The sequence below is a fragment of the Lithobates pipiens genome, unplaced genomic scaffold (assembly GCF_037356315.1).
Source record: "Lithobates pipiens isolate NorthernLeopardFrog02 unplaced genomic scaffold, aLitPip1_a1.2 Scaffold_8, whole genome shotgun sequence".
Classification (NCBI taxonomy): Eukaryota; Metazoa; Chordata; class Amphibia; order Anura; family Ranidae; genus Lithobates; species Lithobates pipiens.
In genome coordinates, this window is record NW_027507903.1 from 35,372,477 (window position 1) to 35,397,327 (window position 24,851).

Consider the following 24,851-nt stretch of genomic DNA (forward strand, 5'->3'; position numbering starts at 1 on the left):
AAAGGCAAATAGGCTGTTGCAAGGTCATTTTCAGTTTGCAAGGGAATTTACCCTTAGCTTAGCGAACGTGATGAGAATTCCTTTGGCAAAGAATATCCAATCAAGTACAAGAAAAAAATTAGCTTGCACACGATTTGATAATATTAGTCAGCAGAGCTTCCCCTGCAAATTGAACAGACTATTTGTTTTTGTTTTAGCAACTCCCAGGATTCTATTCTTATTTCATCCCTTCTTGATCAATACTTTTCTGTTCTTCATTGGTCATTCATTGACTTGCAATGTCTGTGTTTGTGGTATGCTTTTGATACAATAACATGGATGTTAATGGTTCAATGTAAACATGACCAGAAGATTGCGTTGTCGAATATGTACCATACCATCATATCAAATATTACTTAATGATCAAATCACTACAGCCACATTTAAACAAAAACAATTACTTTACTAAAGGAGCAGAAAACGTTTACTTAGTAAGTGAATTTACTTAGTGAATAAGACGGTAACAATATAATTATTTTGAAAGTACGTGGAAATAAAAAAAAAGATTTCTCCTGTTATAATTTAAACCCAGCAGCTGGAAACTTGAAAAAAAAAATACCTTGCTCATTTAGCTCTACTGAATTTTTTCAAGTAGATTCACTTGATCACATGCCCCTCTGTGCTAGTAGACTAGCCCCTGTACTGTATTTTCTTCTATACTTCTATACTCAGCGGGAGAAGTGAAGGATCGAGTAAGTATAAGCACTTTTCCGTCCCCTAGACTAAATAAGCAAGTAACCTTTGCAGGCGGGGGATCATATTCAAGTCTCCCAGAGTTGGGCTTCAAGTGAATAATTTTACTAAGTATAATCTTTTACTCTTTTAGAAACTCTGCCCCAGTGAATTCTAGTGTTGTTGGGTGGTGAAGATGAAGCAAATAGCAAGTTACATAACACAGAAATTAAAAGAAATATAGGTTACTTTTTAATTCACTGTGCAATTTGTTTAGTTCCAAATTCGTTTTTTAACAAATTTTGACAAACCCGTTTAATGCATTTTTCTGAATATTCATAAATTTAAATATTCGAAAATGTGTAAATTCATAAATTTGAAGTTCGAAAATCCGAAAATTCTAAAATCTGAAATAATAACTATTAAATTTGTAAATCCATACATTTGAAAATTCAAAAATCCGAAAATAACGAAAACCCAAAAATTTGAAAGAGAGAAAATCCAGAAATTCAAAAGAATAACTAACTAATAATAACAAACTATTAAATCATAGGTATTGGAATTTCCTTTTAAATTTGGCTGTTAGTGAACATAACGAATACAAATTTATCTGAGGTTACGTATTATCCGAAATAACGAATGACGTATCTAAACAAATGGAACACAATGAATTAATAATAATAAACAATAATAATAAAAACTTTTTATTATTATAATTTATTAATAATTTGTTTCGTTCCATTTGTTTAGATGCGGCATTTGTTATTTCAGATAATTTGTAACTTCAGATAAATTTGTAGTCATACATTCACTAACAGCTAAATTTGAAAGAAAATTCTAATACCTATAATTTAATAGTTTGTTATTATTAGTTAGTGAGTTATTCTTTAGAATTTTGGGATTTTCATTCTTCCAAATTTTTATATTTTCGTTATTTTTGGATTTTTCGAATTTTCAAATTTATGGATTTACAAATTTACAAATTTTTGAATTTTTGAATTTACAAATTTTTTAATGTATGATGTCTCAAATTTATGAATTTTATAATTTATGGATTTTCTAATTTATGAGTATATGAAATTACAAATCTTCTAATTTACAAATTTTGATCATAATGAATGACCTGAAAAACGAAAAAAAAAAACAAATGAAACTAAAGCAAACAAATTTTTCGGGCAGCGCACATGTCTATTCACCAGGGGATCCAAATGGGCATAACATTTGCACATAGGGAAGCAACTAAGATTATTCAATAAGGTTAATCATAAATTAACCACAGGGATAATCTGTGGTGATAGTATGCAATCAGATTTCGGCCCTTTTTGATTATGAACTGTAGATAGAATAAAACAAATTGGCTAACTGGTTGGTAATCACTGCAGACAATTGCTGTCATTTCAAACGCATGCATGTAGCAAACGTTTGGCAAATATCAGATGCATTGCTATAATAATATGCCCGGTGAGAAATGTCTACCAGGACAGAAGCTCTAAATTACTGTATAAATGCAATAGCAATACCATCATGTATTGTGGGTAATATTAGACTGCAAAGGAAGGGCCATTTTTTGAAAATGATGTGTTTTATATATATATCTATATATATATATATATATATATATATATATATATATATATATATATATATATATATATATATATTACATAGTAGCCTTATTCATAAATTATATTCAAGTGATCTTCAGTAAACTACAGTAAAAACAGATAACAAAGCTATGATTTGTACGCTGTACTCATTTATAATGGTCTTGTCTTTTTATTGCCTTATCCAATGTTTGTATAAAAGTATACCCAAAGGTTTTGGAGAACCTCTACAGTTGTCCTGCCATGAACTATAAACCGAGCACTAAGGCTCCTTTCACACATGTGCATCCCAGGAGGATCGGTATTCAGCCATCCGCTTGCTCAGCGGAGATTGCTCCATTGATCCCCGCTAAGCTGGCGGATGACAAGTCCGCCTCTGCACACTGTGCAGAGAAGGACCAGTCAGATCTCCGCTTTCCTCTATGGGGGAATCGGATAAAAAAGGACCATCTGTCCATTTTCATCTGATCCGCAGATGGATGAAAAAATAGGGTTTTCCCCCATCATCAGTTTCGGATCATAGTGGAGACTGATGTCATCGGATGTCAGTGGATGTTCATCCGCTGACATCCTCTAGGGATACATGTATGTCCATGTTTCATCTGAAAATAGATGGATGAAAAACGGACATACGGTCCACCTGTGTGAAAGGGGCCTAACTTGATTAAAGGGAACTTGGGCTGGGAGGAATACTAAGCATCCTTTCAACAATGCTACCTTCCAACTCCTATACTGGTTCTCTTTCTTCAGTGCTTTGGGGTTGATTTACTAAAACTGAACAGTGCAAAATCTGGTGCATCTCTGCATGGTAGCTAATCAGCTTCTAACTTTAGCTTGTTCAATTAAAGTATTTTTAAAGTATTTTTTTTTGGGGGGGGGGGGATGGGGTTTAAATAACAAACATGTTATACTTACCTCCTCTTTTGCAGTGGATTTGCACAGAGCAGCCTGGATCCTCCTCTTCTCAGGTCCCTCTTTGCTGCTCCTTGCTCCTCCCTCCTGTCGAGTGCCCCCACAGCAAGCAGCTTGCTATGGGGGCACTCAAGCCGAGCTTCAGCTCTGTGTGTCCATTCAGACACGGAGCTGTGGTTCGGCTCTGCCCCCTCTCTCAACTGATTGGCTAACTGACTTTGATTGACAGCAGCCTGCTGCTGTGTCTCAGCCAATCAGGAGAGAGAGTCCTGGATGGCTGAGGAATTCATGGACACTGGATAGAGATGGGGCTCAGGTACAGTAAGTGTTAGGGAGGCTGAGGGGGGCTGCTACCCACAGAAGGCTTTTTTAACTTAATGCATAGAATGCATTAAGATAAAAAAAAAAAACTTTCTGTCTTTACAACCCCTTCAATTTTGAATACTATTAGCTAAACCACTTGCTGCCGGGCGATGTACCTGTACGTTGTGGGACTTTAGGTAGGGACGTATTAGGGGAGCTGAGGGGTGCTGCTGCACACAGAAGGCTTTTTATCTTAATGCATAAATGTTTTAAGATAAAAAAAACTTCTGCATTTACAACCCCCTTAAGCTTTGATTAAAAAAAAAAAACAAAAAAAACCTGGAAGCTGATTGATTACTATGCAGAGCCGTGCCAGATTTTGCACTCTCCAGTTTTAGTTAATCAACCCCTTTGAGTCACTGACTCGGAGCAGGTAAAATAATAAGGATTTCTGCCTATCGTTTGACTTTTCTGATCTGCAAACCTGGTCCAGGTCAGTGACCCAGGGTGTTGCTTATTGATCCATCACAGGATCACTTTAAAGAGTAACTCCACTTTGATTGAAAAAAAAACAAAAAAAAAAACAATCCCCTCTGGGTGATCCACGTACTGTACATTGCAGGGATTTTAAAACAGGTTGTAGCAAATTGCTAACTTTTGTTGCTGTAAAGAAATAGCTGTTTGTTTCATCAGACTGATAGCTTGTTCACTTTGAATAGGAGGGTCTGGTTCTTTAATAATCAGCCGATGCACTGTCTGTGTTCTAATGAGGAAAGCTGCAATGTCTGCATCCCTTTAGAAACAATTAAATCTTTCTATTTCTCAACAAAACCTATATTTCTATTACAGGGGGTGCCTAATATCTGATTTGTATCTTAGACTTCTAGAAAATTCCATGAGCCAATCACACAAGCAGGAAATGGCATTTTTGGGGGACGTTCTCTACACAAACCATGGGCAGAACACCTTTGAGTGTCCATATTGCATTACATTGTACATCAAATTACAGCGCTGCAAATTGAAATGCAATAATTATGAATATCATATATTGGCCATATTATGTTTTTTTTAATTACCATATTTTTTCCATCAAAGTGAAGTTACTCTTTAAGGCTCCATTTACAGGTTCAGGTGTGACTGAGCACACGTGCATTTTTGGGAATTTCCATGTGCCACGTTTAGGTTAGAATTTTCATTTCAATAGACTGCCTTACATGTGAAAATTGCACTAGACAAGCGAAAGCCTGGAAAACTCCCTATTTCTGTGTCCTTGCAGCTCGATATAGAATCACACAAGCAACGATCAGTGCTAAGATAGAAGCTCCACTCTTAGATAGAGTGGCCAAATATGAGAAAATCTGGGACCCATGGGTGTCAAACTTTTTACCCTCCAACTTTGCTACTACACTGTTGATTCCTTAAATTGTAAGGTCATCTTTACAGAAAAATCTGTAAGGTGAACTTACACAGGTCCCCCTCCTCACCCCCCCCCCCCTCCCCGTCCCACTGATCTGGACCGCCACAATCTCCAGTTCTAAGCCTCGGAATATCAGAGTCAGGATTCCGGAGCTTAGTAATACTCTCTCCATCTATGCGGCGTCTTCATAGTTGACAGGACAGACTATGCGGCTGTTGATTGGTCGGTGCCGCCCATTAGAATGCTTCAAAATGTCCCCCTGACGGGGCCCGTGTTTGGCATTCAGCTGAGAGGATTTCTAAGCCCTGGCACCTGGCGTGGATATACCAGGGCTTAGAACCGGAGATTACCATGGTCCAGGTCAGCGGGACTGTGGGGAGGGGGGGTGAGGAGGGGGACCTGTGTAAGTTAATCTTACAGAGTTTTCTGTAAAGGTGAACTTACCCTTTAACTGGTAATAGAAACACATAGCATACACCTGACAACACCTCCTAGAGCAGTGGTTCTCAACCCTGTCCTCAAGTACCTCCAACAGGTCATGTTTGCAGGTTTTCCTTTACCCTGCACGGATGCTTTAAATCAGAGTCAATGGCTTGGTATTTTGGACTGCTACTTTATCTTAAAGAGAAGCTCCCAAAATATGGACTGTTAGGGGTACTTGAGGACAGGGTTGAGAGCCACTGTCCTAGAGGACCCAGTCTCCACACGGGGGACATTCCCTTCCTTTTCTCCACCCTCCCCTGAGGGTCTCTTCCCTTTTTTCTCCCACACTTAGCTTCTTCTCTTTCTTTTATCTATACTCTTAATCTATATTTCCTACTACCAACCACATATCCATTTTGGTTCTCTTGATAACCATATCCTCTGCTTATCGCCTGCTTAACTTCTTCAGCCTGGTAGGCTTCTGCACCCCAGTTGCCTGTCCTTATAGTCCTGGTCAGTCAAATTATCCTCATGGGAGTTATCTCCCCCATTCCACCAACAGACATTGCTATCTCTATATTGTTTTATAAAACGTACTTACTGTTATTTTAGGTGTCTACCCTATGTCATGGAATCCTTTTGTCTAGGCCCTTGTACATACGGTCGGAAATTCCGACAGAAAATGTCCGATCGGACTGTGTTGTCGGATAATCCGACCATGTGTGGGCTACATTGGACTGTTTCCGTCGGAATATCAGACGGACAACGTTTTAGAGCTGGGCTATAAAATTTTCTGACAACATGCTTCGTTCGGACAAAGTCTGATCGTTTGTAGAGAATTCCAATCGGACAAAGTGCCACACATGCTCAGATCAAATTCCTAAACCAAAGCTATTGGCTACTAGCCTGAACGTAGTCCCGTCGTAAAGAAATAACGTCATCACGTTACGAGCGATCAGATTTTACGACAACTTTGTCCGACCGTGTGTATGCAACACCAGTTTCGGACAAAATCAGATGGATTTTGTTGTCGGAATGTCCGACTGTGTGTACAAGGGCTAACATTTTGAAACAAAATTGTGTTTGCCATGGATACCCTGTCATTCTTTCTTATTGCTATGACTGTTACCTTAACCACTTCTTACTGATTGGCTGTATTTTATCATATTTGTATTATGTCTCAAAAGTGACATATTTGTTGTACTTTGTTTATTCCTGTCATCGATAAAATATTTGAACAAGAAAAATGCACCAAAAAAGTGCATGACCCTTTTCAAAAATTGCTCCACACCATACATTCATCCAACTTAGTTACAACGCACATTATCTAGATGCATAGGGGTGCCATTAAGAATAAATGACACTGCCACATGTGTGCAAAAGGGCTGCATGTTTTTTTGTGCATTGCAGGAAAGCATGCCATTTTGCATGTTTCCACAATACACGAATGTGAACTTAGACTAAGGTGTTCTGAACACCATGCGCCGTGCAATAGCACAGTGCAGTTGAACGCATATGGGTGAGAACCAATGTCAACCAATCATTTAAAGTGGTTGTAAACCTCAGACTTGAACTATAAACAAGACATATCCCCCTATAGCAGTGATGGCGAACCTTGGCACCCCAGATGTTTTGGAACTACATTTCCCATGATGCTCAACTACACTGCAGAGTGCATGAACATCATGGGAAATGTAGTTCCAAAACAACTGGGGTCCCAAGGTTCGCCATCCCTGCCCTATAGTGTGTACTTGTCTCAATCCAAAGTACTAACTGTTATTTCTGTCTTCTACCCTGTTCCTCTGCTATCTGCATGAATCAGTAAGTAATAGGGAAGGGAGCTCCAGCACACAGCCTGTGACTGACAGCCTTAGCTATGTTCCTGTGTGAAGCGGGAAGGTGGGGAAAGGGTTGTCCATTCCCTTCAACCAGCTCTCATAGCTGTCCCTACTGAGCTCTGCAGTTTGTAATTTCAGCTCTCCACCCGCTGTTTTCTGACAGCTCAGACAAACATTAAAAAATTCTGGACCTTGATAAATGATAAACAGCCACAACTTATGTAGGGCGATTTTTTTCATCTCTACTTTTTACCTGGAGCCAGTCACTTCACTGGATAGAGGTAAGGGTTTACAATCACTTTAAGGCCTCTTGCACACTGCAGCTTGAAAAAGCTCAGTACAGCTTTTTTTTATTTTACTGAGCTAAAATACAGCCCATTGATTGTGATAAGCTTATGCACACAGGCGCGTAAACAAGCACTGTGTATTCTTCTGTTTAAAAAAAATAATAATAATAGAAAAATCTGCTTTTTTGGTCAGTAATTGACGCCTCATGTGTGCATATGTGCGTAAATTCCCTTTTACATATTGTGCAGAACGAGAATGTAAGAATACGTTTTTGCACATTACATACAAAAAAAATTAAAAATCTGAAAAAGTAGATGCTCAAACAGGAGTATCATGAATACGTTTTCGTACATTACATACAAAAATAAAAAAAATCTGAAAAAGTATATGCTCAAACAGGAGTATCATGTGCAAGAGGCCTAAAACTATCATTTATACAATGTTTTTTGAACAATGACAATAAAAATGTGATCAGCTGAAGCTGAGCATAACTCATTTTTTATGTATTGCACAGTGTTATTATGTAAACCGTATAATTTGGAACAGCAGGGATGGAAACCAAACAAGTGAAATGATTCCCATTTTAATAAATTAAATCCCAGTTGGCATGCTCTTACCAGTCACTGCTTGCATTGAGTAAACTAAAAAAAATGTGCAGAAACCCATAGCAATCAGAATTTTCGATTTGACCGATTTGCTTACTTTAAGCAAAACGCTGAATTGACTACGCTCTGCTGACTTGGTTACTATGCTCTATGGCTCTTCCACTGCTTTATTAAATAAACCCAAAAACGTTCAGACTTTGCCCAGTCCTTTTGCAGATGTTCTTGTTAGGAATTCACACTTCATTAACCCATAGGGAGCAATTATCCCTATGGCAAACATTAAAGTTAATGTTGTGATAGTAACAAAGTGAACAGTGTGGAACAACTATGCTAAAGTCAAGAAATAACTAATTACTGTGATATACTAAAAGGGAATTTAGCAAGTAGTGGTGCCCAAAGGAGAACTTTTTTTTTTTTCTCTTTTTTTTTTTTTTAAAGGGTTGGTGTTTAGTTAAGTGTACCTCACATTCACAGCCCAACCACACCTTGCCCTTACCAGATAATATAATGCAAGTAATAAAAATTCTGACACACAAAAAGATTTGTAAAACATTTCATTGAAAAATAATTACAATTTCTCCTGTTAAAAAAGTAATATTTCACGTTTCTCATCTCTAAAGATGCCCTTTTCTTACCAGTCTTCACTTTGTTAGTGACTTCCGTGACTTAAAAAGGCCCTGCTTTATGAGATCTCTTTAGGTTGCCAAAGGGTGATGACATCATTAATAAGGTGATTTGAAGTCACAGGATCACAAAGAGAACTCAAACACAGATTCCAAACAGGAAAAACACGACTAAGATTTTTTTTTCATATTTTTTTCTTTTTTTTTTTTTAAAACAAGAACGACTAGTGTTTTTTTTTTTTTTTTTTTTTTTTTTTTTAAAGATGGCTCCTTTGGAGTCTGTCTCCGATATTTATTTTTGTTATAAGTTGCTGCTCCGGTTGCTGTTGCTGTGGCATGTTTGGATAATTTTTGAAAGCAGAGGCTACTGGAGTTAAAGCAACATTATCTTTAGACAGAAATATTTTTTTTTGTTTGTTTCTGTTGTAGCACAAGTTTACAACAGAGGACTAGTGCTGTCTTGTGAAACCGTGATCCAAAAGTTTTCTGTGCCTCCCTTCACATTTTGAGAGAACAGCCTAAACTTGACAACATAACAGGGAACATTAGAGGCTTAAAAGACGTGGCGTCCTTTGGTGAAGTAAACACCGACGTCGTGAACATAAATGCCTTGGTTAAGAGGTTTGGGGTGTCCGGGAAGGCTTATTGTGTTCAACATATATTCTCTGAAACCTAAAAAAAAAAGAAAAAACAAAGGCAAAATAAAGGAAGGAAAAACAAAAATAGGAAGGTATTTGAAGGAAAAAGTAATCAAAGAAATATTGCGTAACAAAATTTAGATTTTTTTTTTTTTAAGGGAAACAGGTTGTTAACCAAATTATTATCCAGTGATCACAAAGGGATGCAGGACAAAAGAAACTGGATTTTTCAAAACATGCAGAAAACAGTTTGCCATGCCATATGTCTTAAAATATGAAGGGGCCATTTTTTTCGAAAATATATATAAAATAATTTCTTTTAAAAGTTTGTAGACTAATTAAGAAAAGCCAGTAGCTCATGGACATCATTAGAAATGGAAAATGAGTATAAAGCAAACATAATTAAAATGAATGCTTAAAGGTTAAATCCATCCAAAACTGATCTCTCGGTCTTGGGTTGGAACTGGTGGTCTTAAAGCCCAACTTCTGGAGAATAAAAAAAAAGTTCCCTTACAGTGGGGCTGTGTCTGCACTGCAAGGGTTAAGTGCTCATTTTGTCCAAGGGAAAGGAGAAATCCTTAAGTCCCATACACATTATCAGATTTTCTGCTGATTTTTTCCTTCAGGTTTACCAAAACCATATAATATGAGGTCAAACCTTAGGAGTTTTAATTTGTATGCAATCGGGCAGGCCCTTGCACTACATGGTTTTGGTAAATCTAAGGAAAAAATCTGCAGAATATCTGATTATACTTGATCCTCCACCCCACCGGCAAACAGTGCTCTTCCACAATCCAGCAGTGGACTGTTCCTAGAGGCTTCGTGCCCACAGCAGGTCTAAGCAGGGCTGGGACAAGGGGTGGCAAGGAGGGGAAGCTGCCCTGGCTGCAATGGTTATTGCAGGGATGGAGGCGCCCTAACCCTTACCCTAAGGGTGGGGGGGTGAAGCGTGCCATCTTTGACCTTGTCCCAACACTTGGTCTACGGAGCCTGCTCTGGTCTTTATAAAGTCAGGACTCAGGGACTGGTTTTGTGCCAAGACATTCAGAGGATTAGGTAAGTCTATCTCCTTTCACCTCTCCCCTAGGCAAACATGAGCAATTAACCCTGCTATGCTGGCACAACCTTTCTACAAGGGTAAACTTTTTTGCTGCTCACACACCAGATTTTTCTGTGAAAACTCTGATTTAAACCCTCAGTGACACTATTATGAACCCACTCAGCTTCAGGCCAAGCAAAGTAGTAAGCCACAACTGAACTGGCCACAGCAACAAGTGGGCAACTCACCAGCTTGGACTCATGCCAGGTTGGATAACAGGTTGGATAAAAAAGGGTAGGTTGGGGTTGGAGCCAGGTTCTTCAGTGATAAGAAATTTCAGGTGCTGTCCATTACAGCTTTAATGACTGATGCTTTCTTGTGCCCTTCAGAGTGTTGAGTGGAAATTGAGAGATCAGATTTGGGTGCATTTAGCCCTTAATAACCACATAACATACAAGACAGAGCAGCATTTTAGATGGTTTCAGTCATGAAATACATGAAAGCGTATTTTTTAAAAGTATACCTTTTCTTAGATTTAAAACACATAAAAAGCTATGCAATACTAAAATAAAATGGCCAAAAAGAATAGGCCATCAAATATTTTTTTTGTATTATGATGTACATTCCTAAAGTGTACTCATTTGCTTTTATAGGGGTCATGCATATACAGATAAAATATGCAAAATATATATATATTTTTTTATATTGAAAGTTAAATTTGGCTTTGCAGCTCATGACAACATGATAGTGCTCCTAGGAGTGAGATAAAGTGCATGGATTTACTCTCTCAAAGGAATATAGACTAAAGCAGTACAGATTATTGTAAAACCAAATTATCTTCCTCTTATTCTGAGATCTACCAAGCACCTCTTGGTATTCCTTACTGATCTACCCCTACTGTACTGTGCATATTTATGGCTAACACTTCAAAGTGTTTACATATTTTATAAATATTCCTTTTTAAAGTATTAATTTATCATAAATAATTCCTATAACAGATTACTGCAAAACCAAATTATCTTCATCTTCTACGAAGATCTACCAAGCACCTCTTGGTATTCCTCGCTGATCTTTCCCTCCTGATATGTACATATTTATAGCAAACACATCAAAGTGTTTACATATTTTATAAACATTCCCTTTTAAAAGTATTATTTTATTATACATATTTCTTATATCATATTTTTTACTACAGCTGTAGACTGTGTATGTAGAGTTGTTTTTTATTATTATTTTTTATTTATATTATTATTATTATTAGTAGTAGTAGTGGCAATGGTAGTAGTAGTAGTAGTAGTAGTAGTAGTAGTCGTAGTAGTAGTAGTAGTAGTAGTAGTAGTAATGTATTATATATTTTTTAATTTTTTATTTTTTTTTATATACAACAGTTTTGACACCACTGTTAGAATTACAAAAAAACTCAAAATTAGAAAAGATTGTACGCATTTCATAAAATTACATAAATTTTACATGATATCAACAACCTATTGAGAAATGTCACCACTGCATTGTGGGATGTATTGAGATCATTACAAAGCAACACCATTTCTGGGACCAGGAAATAACATTCCCCAGTTTTATGTGATGCATTCTTCAGCAAAGGATTGTAAAATGCACTATATCACCAAACGTATTGGGACCCCTGCTTTTACACCCACATGAACTTTAATGGCATCCCAGTCTTAGTCCGTAGGGTTCAATATTGAGTTGGCCCACCCTTTGCCGCTATAACAGCTTCAACCCTTCTGGGAAGGCTGTCAACAAAGGTTTAGGAGTGTGTCTATGGGAATGTTTGACCATTCTTTCAGAAGCACATTTGTGAGGTCAGGCACTGATGTTGGAGAGAAGGCCTGGCTCGCAGTCTCCACTCTAATTCATACCAAGGGCATTCTATCGGGTTGAGGTCAGAACTCCGTGCAGGCCAGTCATGTTCCTCCACCCCAAACTTACTCATGCATGTCTTTATGGACCTTGCTTTGTGCACTGGTCCAAATCATTTGGTGGAGTGGGGATTATGGTGTGAGGTTGTTTTGCAGGGGTTGGGCTTGGCCCCTTAGTTACAGTGAAGGGAACTCTTAAGGCATCAGCATACCCAGACATTTTGGACAATTTCATACTCCCAGCTTTGTGGGAACAGTTTGGGGGTGGCCCCTTCCTGTTCCAACATGACTGCGCAACAGTGCACAAAGCAAGGTCCATAAAGACATGGATGAGCGAGTTTGGGGTGGAGGAACATGAGTGGCCTACACAGAGTAATGAGCTCAACTTGATAGAACAACTTTGGGATGAATTAGAGCAGAGACTGAGCCAGGCCTTCTGGTCCACATCAGTGCCTAACCTCACAAATGCATTTATGGTAGAATGGTCAAACATTCCAATAGACATACTCCTAAACCTTGTGGACAGCCTCCCCAAAAGAGTTAAAGCTGCTATAGCTTGCTATAGCTGAGCCAACTCAATATTGAACTCTACGGAATATGACTGGGATGCCATTAAAGTTCACATGCGTGTAAATACAGGTGTCACCATTCCTTTTGGTAATATAGTGTATTTGGTATTGGCTGGCACATTGTGTGCTCAGTTTTGATATTAAGGATAGTTGTAGGGGGTAAACAAGTGACCAGTGCATTTTGAAAAGATTTTCTTCTATTTTTAATTCAATACCAATACAAACATCAATTACAAACTAATGAACATCTTCAGAGGGATACATATACAACTCCACACGCCTTATTGGCATGTTCTCTTTTTTACCTATTGGTCTGCAATAGACCACGCCAGTCTGCTCTTAGATTGCCCCTAGATTACCCTCCTTATTCCAGCTTGGGTTTCCAGAGGTCAGACTGCCTGAAAATAATTCCACTTAATGATTGTATCGGTAGCTTATGGAGGAAAACTCATTAGAAGACACTAATGAAAAGCCAGTCCTATTTTTTTAAATGTTTTGTCTGTACAACCTTTTTAACTTTTTGTCTTATTCTGCATCGATAGGAGCATTAGTTTGTTAGTCTCATGCAGTGCATATCATTTAACATTCTATATATACATAATCCTACTTTTATTTGGCTCTAAGATTTTAAGTAGGAATATCTGCTGAAACTGTGTGAAAATGCTGCAGGGATAATGTTCTGCATGGGAACAAAAATGTGCTTGAATGTACATCACCAGGAAAGCAGAAAAGTGGAATCTGAACTTCAGTTCCTAGCTTCCCACACATACCATCATCAAACTGCATGGATGAGCTACCCCTCCTGTACCAATCTGCACGCACAGTTCCAGATCAAAGAAGAAGAAAGAAAAAGAAAAAAAAAGACATCAACATAAGAATATAACAGTTGTATCTCAACATTTTAAATCCACCAGTGTGCACTAGAAAAATATCCTTGCAGAGTCTTTAAAAGGTAAGTCCATCCAAAAGCATAGCATATGGTATAGGTAGTGTTTGGTGGGTTGGCTAACCTGGTGGTTTCTTATATCTTATGGGAATTTCAAAAGTTGAAGTTCTCTACCATAGTTTCTGGGTCTATTTGCCATCACCATGGGGTTTTGGGTTACCCACCATACCCTTCATATTCCCATTTTTTCTGTTGTATTCTACACGGCATAAAATAAATTTAAATTCTAACAAGATGTTTAAAGAGGGCAACCCTTTCATAATGTCCATGGCAGTCAAGCATGCCTGGAAATTTAAGAGCAGAGATCTCTCCATCAAAACCCCTAAGAGATATAAGAAACAAAAAATGAATGGTTCCTAATCCAGGTTCTGACCTTCAACAAAGTAAAAATTATAAACATAATCTGCTTAAACTAATAATATGCAAGTGTCCTTTTTTCTGTCTACCTACCTGTCTTCCCTACTGACCACCTTATTTAAATATACATAGTCCATGCTGGAAAAAAATAAGTAAAGCTATGTATTTGGTAACTTGTTTAGCCTCAAGCAGCAGCATTGCCCCACATGTGTTCCTTAACACTGATCAATCGTTCACAATACATCCCTACACAAGTGTGTCAGTTTACTACCATTTCTGGGATGTATTGCATAAACAACTGGCTCCTGGGCATGCCACAGCATTTTATTTGGGTTAGGGTTAGGTCTAGGACCATCCCGAAAAAAAAAAAATATTTATACTGTGACATTCCCCTGCAAATTTTCTTAATATTTTAAATTCACTGTTCACTCTATGATGCCAAGCAGTCCAGGTCCTAAGGCAATATACAAAACGTTAGCCACTGCCCCCACCTATAACTGGCCTTTGCAGCAAGGAGCATTGGAGGGCAACATATCTTAAAAAAAAAAAGGCTAAAACCTCATGCACACGATCTGACTTTCCTACAACAAAACCGTGGTTGTGTTCGAAGGGTGTTGACGCCAACTTGTCTTGCATACACACGGTCACACAAATGTTGGCCGAAAATTATGAATGTAGTGACGTACAAAACATATGTGATGTCTCCATTATGAACGCTAGTTTTACAAGACCAAGTGCTTCTGGTTCGTCCTTGATTCCGAGCATGCATGTTTGTACTTTGGGCTTTTGTCCGACGGACTTCTGTACACATGATCAGAAAGTCCGCCAACAAATGTCCGATGGAGCATACACACGGTCGGACTTACCACCAACAAGCTCACATCCAACATTTCCTGACGGAAAATCTGATCGTGTGTACGTGGCATAAGGAAAAATCCAAGCTCCACTTATCAACCAGACTGCAACCAACCGAATTGTCCTGTCTAACAGTATGTGTTAAAAATAGGGGTTTATTCTGCACACATTTGCAAATAAATGCGTAACCTACAGGCCTTGGCAAGGCACCCTGTTACCTGTAGTCCCTACTTCTGAGGCTCCACAGTGGAAGCACATGCATTCTGATGGATATATAGAGGACGTATGGGCTGGAGGGATGCCACCCTTCCTTAAAGGTACATGGGCACACTGAACACCCAGCACATAGCACTATGGCTGCAAAGGCATCAGTGTATTGCCTGACCAATATATCAACAGTAAAAAAAGTTGGCCACTGCCCCCACCTATAACTGGCCTTTGCAGCAAACAACATTGGAGGGCAACATATGTCAAAAAAAGACAAAAGGAAAAATCCACTTACTGACCAACCTGCGACCAGCCAGAGGTAGTGACTACAGGTAACAGGGTGCCTTGCCAGGGCCTTTAGTTTACACATTTTTTTGTAAATGCATGCAGATTAAACCCTTGTTCTTAATGTTAGAAGTTGAAAAATCCGGTCATGTGTACGCTGCATTACAGATCATCTATCCACAGAATATTTTTTTCAGGAAAATTTAGAAATATTAAAATTTCAGAAACATGCAGTTTTTTTTAAAGCATTTGACACTATGCTGTCATTGATGATCATCATCACTCGGTCAGTGTTATTCCCATAGTGGACAAACACATAATTTGGCAACTTAAAGGAGATTTCTGAAGGTTCTTTACTATTATCCTAATTAATTTTCCCCTCCTTCGTTATTGCATGCCGCTCAGTTGCTGTGGTCTTTGGAAAACACCCAGTGCATTTGTGGAAAATTCATCTTACTGTGGATTTGGGGATATCCAAAAGTTTAAAAACCTTTTCCAGGTTTGCTCATGCCTATAGTACTTAAAGTTCTTTGAGGTTTCTTTGGATAAGGGGCATGCTTCTCTTAAAGTATATGTAAACCCTCACCTTGTAAAACAACTCATTCAGTTTAAAATAGAAATGAAATGTAAAACATTTGTGCACATATAAAAAACATCATATATATATACATTATTTTCCCTTTTTTAATAAGTGATCAGATACCCTCTGTTCTTAGCTGAATAAATAGCTCAGAGGGAGAGAAGAAACAGCAGGACACTAGTCTTTGCCGAGTTCTCAGCATAGCTAGAGAAGTATGCTTACCTGATTAGTATGGTCAGTGTTTGAAAGTAAAGCATAGGGACTGACAGGAACACAGATTTCACACAAAGGAAGCAATGCAAAGAGAACAGCATACTTTTTCATATAATGTATGGTATATCTGGCAGATATCAGTAATAGGAAATGTTGGGTTTACATATTTTTTAAAGGAGAAGTACAGCCAAGGCTATTTTGGCTATAGTTCTCTTGGGAATCACAGGAGTGCAGTTCATTCTGCACTCCTGAAGCCATTTTCAGCTGACAGTGGGCTAAAGCCTGCTGTATCTGACCTCACAGGGTTGGTCCAGGCTCTGAAAAGATCCCAACCATATGGTTGTGATCCACCCAGATGCCTGGACCAGAAGTGCATGGGTGCTCAACCTGTGGCCCTCCAGCTGTTGTAGAGCTACGAGTCCCATCACAACTCTGCTTTGGGAGTCATGCTTGAAACTGTCAGCCTTGTAATGCCTCATGGGACTTGTAGTTCCGCAGCAGCTGGAGGGTCACAGGTTGAGCACCCCTGCTCTAATGCAAAAGGCTCAATTCACAAAGTTAACACAGCAAGTTAGTAAATGATTTACTATATTATTTACATAAATGTGACAATTATGTTCAGTTAAAGTGGATGTTAACCCGATTCATGAAATTTGACCTAAGCACATATATCTGTAGTGTTTTCTTATCTCTCTCCAAAGCCCTGAGTCCTGTGTCTTTCTGCTGCCCCATTCTTCTGTTACCAGCATGTTAGCTTCTGACAAGTTCTATGAGAACAGCGATAAACCAGCCTGAAATTTGTGTTGGATGGGTGCTATAAATAGATCACTAGAGAGATGGTCTATTCACAGCACAGCTCTTCACATTCCTTCTTTCCTCGGCCTATGTGGAGTGGGGGGGGGGGGGGGTGTGTGCCTTTCCTCCAATCAGCTGTTACTCAGTGTATGCAAAGACTTCACTCCCAGTGCTGAACAGGAAGAAAAAAATCTAACATAATGAGCACTTTCTAAATATTATAGCAAGCTAAATACAGCAGATATACATGTAAAACTTATGTAGGGAGATTTGTTTCATCCCTGTGTACCACCTGAGGCAGTTCACTTCACTGGGTATTAGTGATGGCCGAACGGTTCGCCCGGCGGTCGTTTCGCGGCGAATTTCCGACTTTCGCCGTCCGCGGGTTCGAACGCCTTTTTCCGTCGTTCGCCCCGGCGGACTTACGTGTTTAATGTATACAAGAACTTTAACCTTTCGTGACACGTTTATCATGTGTTACAGGACAACCAATTGAGACATGACAGCTCATGGACACTTGGACATTCCCCCTAACCTATAAATACACCCGATCCGGTGGCCATTTTACATTCTTTCTTCTGTCACTGTAGGGAAAGGATCCTGTGTGGAGTAGGGACAGAGAAAACGCTAGCTATTTGGTACACAAAAGTTCTTTTCAGGACTGGTATAGGTGTTAGGTCAGCAGCCTGAGTTTCTTTTGTCAGTTTAGATAAAGGGACAGAGCGCTGTATGCTGCTATTTTAGGGACAGCTCAGCCAGATTAGTCTTTCTTCATCATCATCATCATCATCATCATTAGCTGTTACTATCAGGTCCACAAAAGAGCTGTTCCAGCTAATCGTTCCAGCCTACTCTTTTTTGCCAATTTGTATAGGGACAGGCAGGAAGCAGTGTGTCAGGCAGTGAGGATAATTTTAAAGACTTGCTGTTACTATTAGTTCCACAAAGGTTCTTTTCAGGACTGGTATCAGTGGTACGGTAATAGGCTTGTACACGTATAATATTCTTTCTTCCAAATATAGAAAGAATATTATACTTGACTGCTGCCCTTCTGCTGCAGTCTGCTAATCATTCACAACTCACTTGTTCCACAAAGCTCTTTATCAGGACTGGTAACTTGGTCTGTCTAGGGTGCTACGGTACATAGGCTTGGGTGCGGTACAGTCTGCTGTTCTGTAAGGACCGCTATCGGTCCACAATAGATAGGGTTGCCGTGCACTACTGCTGACCGCTGCCCTATACTGCAGCAGTCCTTCAGCGGTATAGGGACTGACGCACAGTCTGCTAAACACTAATACACAACCTGCTTGGTCCACAAAAGTTCTTATAAGGACTGGTAACTTGGTATAGGGTGCTACGGTACATAGGCCTGAGTGCGTTACAGTCTGCTGTTCTGTAAGGACCGCTATCGGTCCACAATACATAGGGTTGACGTGCACTACTGCTGACCGCTGCCCTATACTGCAGCAGTCCTTCAGCGGTATAGGGACTGACGCACAGTCTGCTAAACACTAACACACAACCTGCTTGGTCCACAAAAGTTCTTATAAGGACTGGTAACTTGGTATAGGGTGCTACGGTACATAGGCCTGAGTGCAGTACAGTCTGCTGTTCTGTAAGGACTGCTATCGGTCCACAATACATAGGGTTGCCGTGCACTACTGCTGACCGCTGCCCTATACTGCAGCAGTCCTTCAGCGGTATAGGGACTGACGCACAGTCTGCTAAACACTAATACACAACCTGCTTGGTCCACAAAAGTTCTTATAAGGACTGGTAACTTGGTATAGGGTGCTACGGTACATAGGCCTGAGTGCAGTACAGTCTGCTGTTCTGTAAGGACCGCTATCGGTCCACAATACATAGGGTTGCCGTGCACTACTGCTGACCGCTGCCCTATACTGCAGCAGTCCTTCATTGGTATAGGGACTGACGTACAGTCTGCTAATCACTAACACACAACCTGCTTGGTCCACAAAAGTTCTTATAAGGACTGGTAACTTGGTATAGGGTGCTACGGTACATAGGCCTGAGTGCGTTACAGTCTGCTGTTCTGTAAGGACCGCTATCGGTCCACAATACATAGGGTTGCCGTGCACTACTGCTGACCGCTGCCCTATACTGCAGCAGTCCTTCAGCGGTATAGGGACTGACGCACAGTCTGCTAAACACTAACACACAACCTGCTTGGTCCACAAAAGTTTTTATAAGGACTGGTAACTTGGTATAGGGTGCTACGGTACATAGGCCTGAGTGCAGTACAGTCTGCTGTTCTGTAAGGACCGCTATCGGTCCACAATACATAGGGTTGCCGTGCACTACTGCTGACCGCTGCCCTATACTGCAGCAGTCCTTCATTGGTATAGGGACTGACGTACAGTCTGCTAATCACTAACACACAACCTGCTTGGTCCACAAAAGTTCTTATAAGGACTGGTAACTTGGTATAGGGTGCTACGGTACATAGGCCTGAGTGCAGTACAGTCTGCTGTTCTGTAAGGACCGCTATCGGTCCACAATACATAGGGTTGCCGTGCACTACTGCTGACCGCTGCCCTATACTGCAGCAGTCCTTCATTGGTATAGGGACTGACGTACAGTCTGCTAATCACTAACACACAACCTGCTTGGTCCACAAAAGTTCTTATAAGGACTGGTAACTTGGTATAGGGTGCTACGGTACATAGGCCTGAGTGCAGTACAGTCTGCTGTTCTGTAAGGACCGCTATCGGTCCACAATACATAGGGTTGCCGTGCACTACTGCTGACCGCTGCCCTATACTGCAGCAGTCCTTCATTGGTATAGGGACTGACGTACAGTCTGCTAAACACTAATACACAACCTGCTTGGTCCACAAAAGTTCTTATAAGGACTGGTAACTTGGTATAGGGTGCTACGGTACATAGGCCTGAGTGCAGTACAGTCTGCTGTTCTGTAAGGACCGCTATCGGTCCACAATACATAGGGTTGCCGTGCACTACTGCTGACCGCTGCCCTATACTGCAGCAGTCCTTCATTGGTATAGGGACTGACGTACAGTCTGCTAATCACTAACACACAACCTGCTTGGTCCACAAAAGTTTTTATAAGGACTGGTAACTTGGTATAGGGTGCTACGGTACATAGGCCTGAGTGCAGTACAGTCTGCTGTTCTGTAAGGACCGCTATCGGTCCACAATACATAGGGTTGACGTGCACTACTGCTGACCGCTGCCCTATACTGCAGCAGTCCTTCAGCGGTATAGGGACTAAGAGTTTTGTCACAGGGTGATTTAAAAAATGACAGGCAGAGGAAGAGGCAGGCCCTTCCGCAGGGGTGGTAGGGGTAGGGCAGGAGCAACAGCCTTGAGCCAAAGTGGGAAGTTGCAGAAGGTGCGTTCAATTACTTTAAAGGACGCACCAGACTTGGTTGAGTGGCTCACTCAGCCTTATTCTTCTGCACCCTCCTCATCCTCTCGATCTGCACCCTCTTCTTCACTCTCTGCTATGTGCACCCCCAAAGACACTACCACCAACAACACCACCACCACCACATACCTTCCGCTTGAGTGCAAATGGGGGCCTTCATGCTCCAGTGTTTTAATAGGGACCCCCGTATAAAAAGCATGAGGGTCAAGGACCAGTACTGGGTGGCAACGTACTTAGATCCCCGGTACAAACACAAAATGGCGGAAATGTTACCGCCGTCGCAGAGGGCTGTCAGAATGCAGCACTTCCAGGCCTTGCTTCGAGAAATGCTGCATTCTGCTTTTGCGTGCGCTGGCAGAGGAGCAATTCCCACTCCCAGAGAAGGATTTGCGGGTACCAATCCAACAGCGCCTGCAAGAAGAGGCCGGTTTGAAGATGTGTTGGTGACTTCGGATATGAGGTCATTCTTTCAGCCGACCCATCGACAGGTGTCATCCGGATCCAGCATCAGGGAACGCCTAGACCGTCAGGTGTCCGACTACATTGGGTTAACGGCCGATGTGGACGCTCTGAGGAGTGATGAACCCCTAGACTACTGGGTGGGCAGGCTTGACCTCTGGCCAGAGCTTGCCCAATTTGCAATCGAACTGTTGGCTTGCCCCTCATCCAGTGTCCTGTCCGAAAGGACGTTCAGCGCAGCAGGGGGGATTGTGACCGATAAGCGTACTCGCCTAGCTCACGACAGTGTTAACTACCTCACATTTCTAAAAATGAATGAGGCATGGATCTCGGAGGAATTCAACACATGTGATCAGTAGACCATGTATATGTCTATAAACAATTTTTGGAATCAAGCACACAGACCTTCTTAATTCATTTGGCTCACTTCCCTGACCCAAAAAAGCACACCGTACTATATGCCCCTACCCTCCTCTTTGAAGAGGTTGAGCGGTGTCATATTTCTACTGGGGCTGCTTATTATGAGGGGTTCCCACCATCCCTGTGCTGTGCTGACTTCCTCCTGGGTGTTCTTATTATGAGGGGCTCCCACCATCCCTGTGCTGTGCTGACTTCCTCCTGGGGGTTCTTATTATGAGGGGCTCCCACCATCCCTGTGCTGTGCTGACTTCCTCCTGGGGGTTCTTATTATGAGGGGATCACACCATCCCTGTGCTGTGCTGACTTCCTCCTGGGGCTGCTTACGGTGCTGCTGTCAGCGCTGTATGTCACGGAGCTGCTGTCAGCGCTGTATGTCACGGAGCTGCTGTCAGCGCTGTATGTCACGGAGCTGCTGTCAGCGCTGTATGTCACGGAGCTGCTGTCAGCGCTGTATGTCACGGAGCTGCTGTCAGCGCTGTATGTCACGGAGCTGCTGTCAGCGCTGTATGTCACGGAGCTGCTGTCAGCGCTGTATGTCACGGAGCTGCTGTCAGCGCTGTATGTCACGGTGCTGCTGTCAGCGCTGTATGTCACGGAGCTGCTGTCAGCGCTGTATGTCACGGAGCTGCTGTCAGTGCTGTATGTCACGGAGCTGCTGTCAGCGCTGTATGTCACGGAGCTGCTGTCAGCGCTGTATGTCACGGAGCTGCTGTCAGCGCTGTATGTCACGGTGCTGCTGTCAGCGCTGTATGTCACGGAGCTGCTGTCAGCGCTGTATGTCACGGAGCTGCTGTCAGTGCTGTATGTCACGGAGCTGCTGTCAGCGCTGTATGTCACGGAGCTGCTGTCAGCGCTGTATGTCACGGAGCTGCTGTCAGCGCTGTATGTCACGGTGCTGCTGTCAGCGCTGTATGTCACGGAGCTGCTGTCAGCGCTGTATGTCACGGAGCTGCTGTCAGCGCTGTATGTCACGGAGCTGCTGTCAGCGCTGTATGTCACGGAGCTGCTGTCAGCGCTGTATGTCACGGAGCTGCTGTCAGCGCTGTATGTCACGGTGCTGATGTCAGTGCTCTGTATTACGGTGCTGCTGTCAGTGCTCTGTATCTCCTGCACCCTCTTGTTTGCCTACCCTGGTCCCTGACCTTCCCTCTCCTCCATTGCCTTCATTAGCTCCATAGTCCTGAATTGTCAGAACAATTTCCCAAATAAAAAAAAAATGCTTGTAGTTATCGATCCCAAATTCACCTCATACATGTATTATGCTATTGTCCAGGTGGTGGGACTACGTGCTACCCCCTAATAATTACCCCGTGGCCGCAAATTCGACCTAAAGGTTTGCGAAATTCGCCTCCCATTGAAGTCAATGGAGCCCGCGGCGAACGGTCGTTTTCGCGAACGTTTGTGTCCGTTCGCGTTTCGCGTTCGCGAAACGTCCCGTCGGAAGTTCGTCCATCACTACTGGGTATATGTGAGGGTTTACATCCACTTTAAGTCCAATTAGGTTTGAAATGTACAGCCACATGGCTAAAATAAAGATACTAAGCATCATAGTAACACTATGTAAAACCAACAAGCCCACCCCCCCACAAAAATAAAATATATACCACCAGCCCTTGGTTCGTGTATCTTGAATAATGAAACCCTCTTTACTTTGTTATGTTAAACTTCACAAGTATCTCTAAGAACATTGTGGGCCCATAACAATTACTCAGCTTCATCTCCTCATGTGTTTAAGGCACCAATCATACCTACCTGCTTAAACATGGAGAGCACAAGTTCCATAATTAAAGGGTTAGTGAACCCATTGAACTCTTCATTCACTATATCTGGTCTCCCACAGTATGCAGAATATGGAAATGCAATTATTTTAGTAAATATAAACTTCTAAATGCATTTTCTCATGAACAGTATTAAGCAGTATGGTCACTTCTATCAGCGTTCGGCCAAGCACTGGTTAAAGCTTGTAGTAGGAGTTTTCAATCTCCTCTTACTGTCCTATGAGGCTGCATGACTCCTGACCCTCTGTCTGGACAGTGCTGATTGGCCCTGTGCTGATCACATGCACCATCCAAAGAAAAAAAAAACTCTTGCAATACACACAAAACTGAGCATGTGCAGAGTGCCTCCAAGGCTCTGTTCTATAAGCAGATGGATTGGGGAGATTAAAAGAAAGGGAGGATCAAAGATAGGATCAAACAGCCTTTTTACTGTGGAGGATTAACCCTTTAGGTTCCACAGTGAGTATAACAAGCATGCTTTACTGCATATACAGAAGAATTTTACTGTTATGGGTTTAGTAACACTTGTTAAAAGTACTTACTATGTAATGATTGCAAACCATAGAAACTGAAAATTTATACTAGGCTTACTGTACTGGAGATCATACAAGTAAAAAATAATTTCAATTACTTAGCAGCATAGATTGAATTAATTAGCAAGGGGAAGCTCTCTTTTCTTGGCTTCTCTTTTTTCAGTTCCTTAAGCTGTAAAAGTTTATTAGTTTATCTTAGTACAATTTTCTCATCAAAATGTTCACTTTAGAAGGTATTTTTTGACATTAAATAGTTTTTAGTAACTTTGAAGCCCTAAAAGCTTTTACTTTGCATACCTTTTTATATTATCTCAGAAGTTATCATTGTATCTCTGCCTCAAAGTCTGCATTTTTGTCTCTCTTTTATAGGCATCCCCCAAATCTGGTGCCCAACGCGAGGACCGTGGAGCACACAACTTCTGATAGCATTCTGTATGCTGCCTGTAGCATATTTAGCTTTCCTGGCTGAGCCTTGCACATTGAGCGTCAGGAAGACAAGGCAAAACACATCACTAACTTAATGATTAAATTAATTGCTAGGGAACACTTTAAAGAGGATCTTGTTGCCTTGTTGCCTAAAAACCCATCTTCTCAGATGTCTACCACCACCAACCTGTGCACTGGATGAACACAAAGGTCCAGTGCCCATTAGCACTAGGCTGGTGACAAACCTTTGGGTCCTCCTGTAGCATCTGCTACATGTTAATGGATATACAGGCAGATATTTGCATTGCAGGGGACAACACACACTTGAGGTCCTATAGTTACAGGGGTACTATACAATATGCCTGGTTAGCTGAGCTTATGTTTTTTTTCTTATGGGAGAAAGATTTTTAAAACATTTTTTTTACCATCTAAAATGTATTAAACCATTCAGAAACCATTGCAGGAGTGGTAGATTAAAATGCCAGGGTGAATTACTTATTCATCTCTGTTCCTTATGTTTGGTTGAATAGTGGCCCTCAACCTCAAACCAGGGAACAAAATACAGACTTGTTTTTTACTTTTATAATAAAATATTACTTTTTATTGATGCTGTAATTGTGTCTTTACCCTGTTTCTATCTCTGAATACAGTTAAAGCCCTGGGGTTTGCTACCCCCCCCCTTCCCCCATTTTTTACCTCAAACCAGGGAAGTGCACTTCCATTATATCCTGAGAGTTT

At 41.1% G+C, this 24,851-nt stretch overlaps 1 protein-coding gene across 7 annotated transcripts in view; it reads right to left on the reverse strand.

Annotated features, from left to right (window-relative positions):
* Positions 1-24,851, reverse strand: part of NTRK3 (neurotrophic receptor tyrosine kinase 3) — a 1,011,888-nt gene that overhangs the window by 238,809 nt on the left and 748,228 nt on the right. For 2 of the 7 annotated variants that reach the window (XM_077472648.1, XM_077472646.1), the window contains 2 exons: positions 13,621-13,662; positions 8,639-9,396 (listed from right to left, as the gene is read on the reverse strand). The exons of 4 other annotated variants lie outside the window; for them this stretch is intronic. In XM_077472648.1, coding sequence (XP_077328774.1) covers positions 9,278-9,396; positions 13,621-13,662 — 161 coding nt within the window. In that variant the 3' untranslated portion in view covers positions 8,639-9,277. Of the gene's footprint in view, positions 1-8,638; positions 9,397-13,620; positions 13,663-24,851 lie in introns of those variants that run through there. One more of the 7 variants, XM_077472647.1, reaches the window with a different exon arrangement.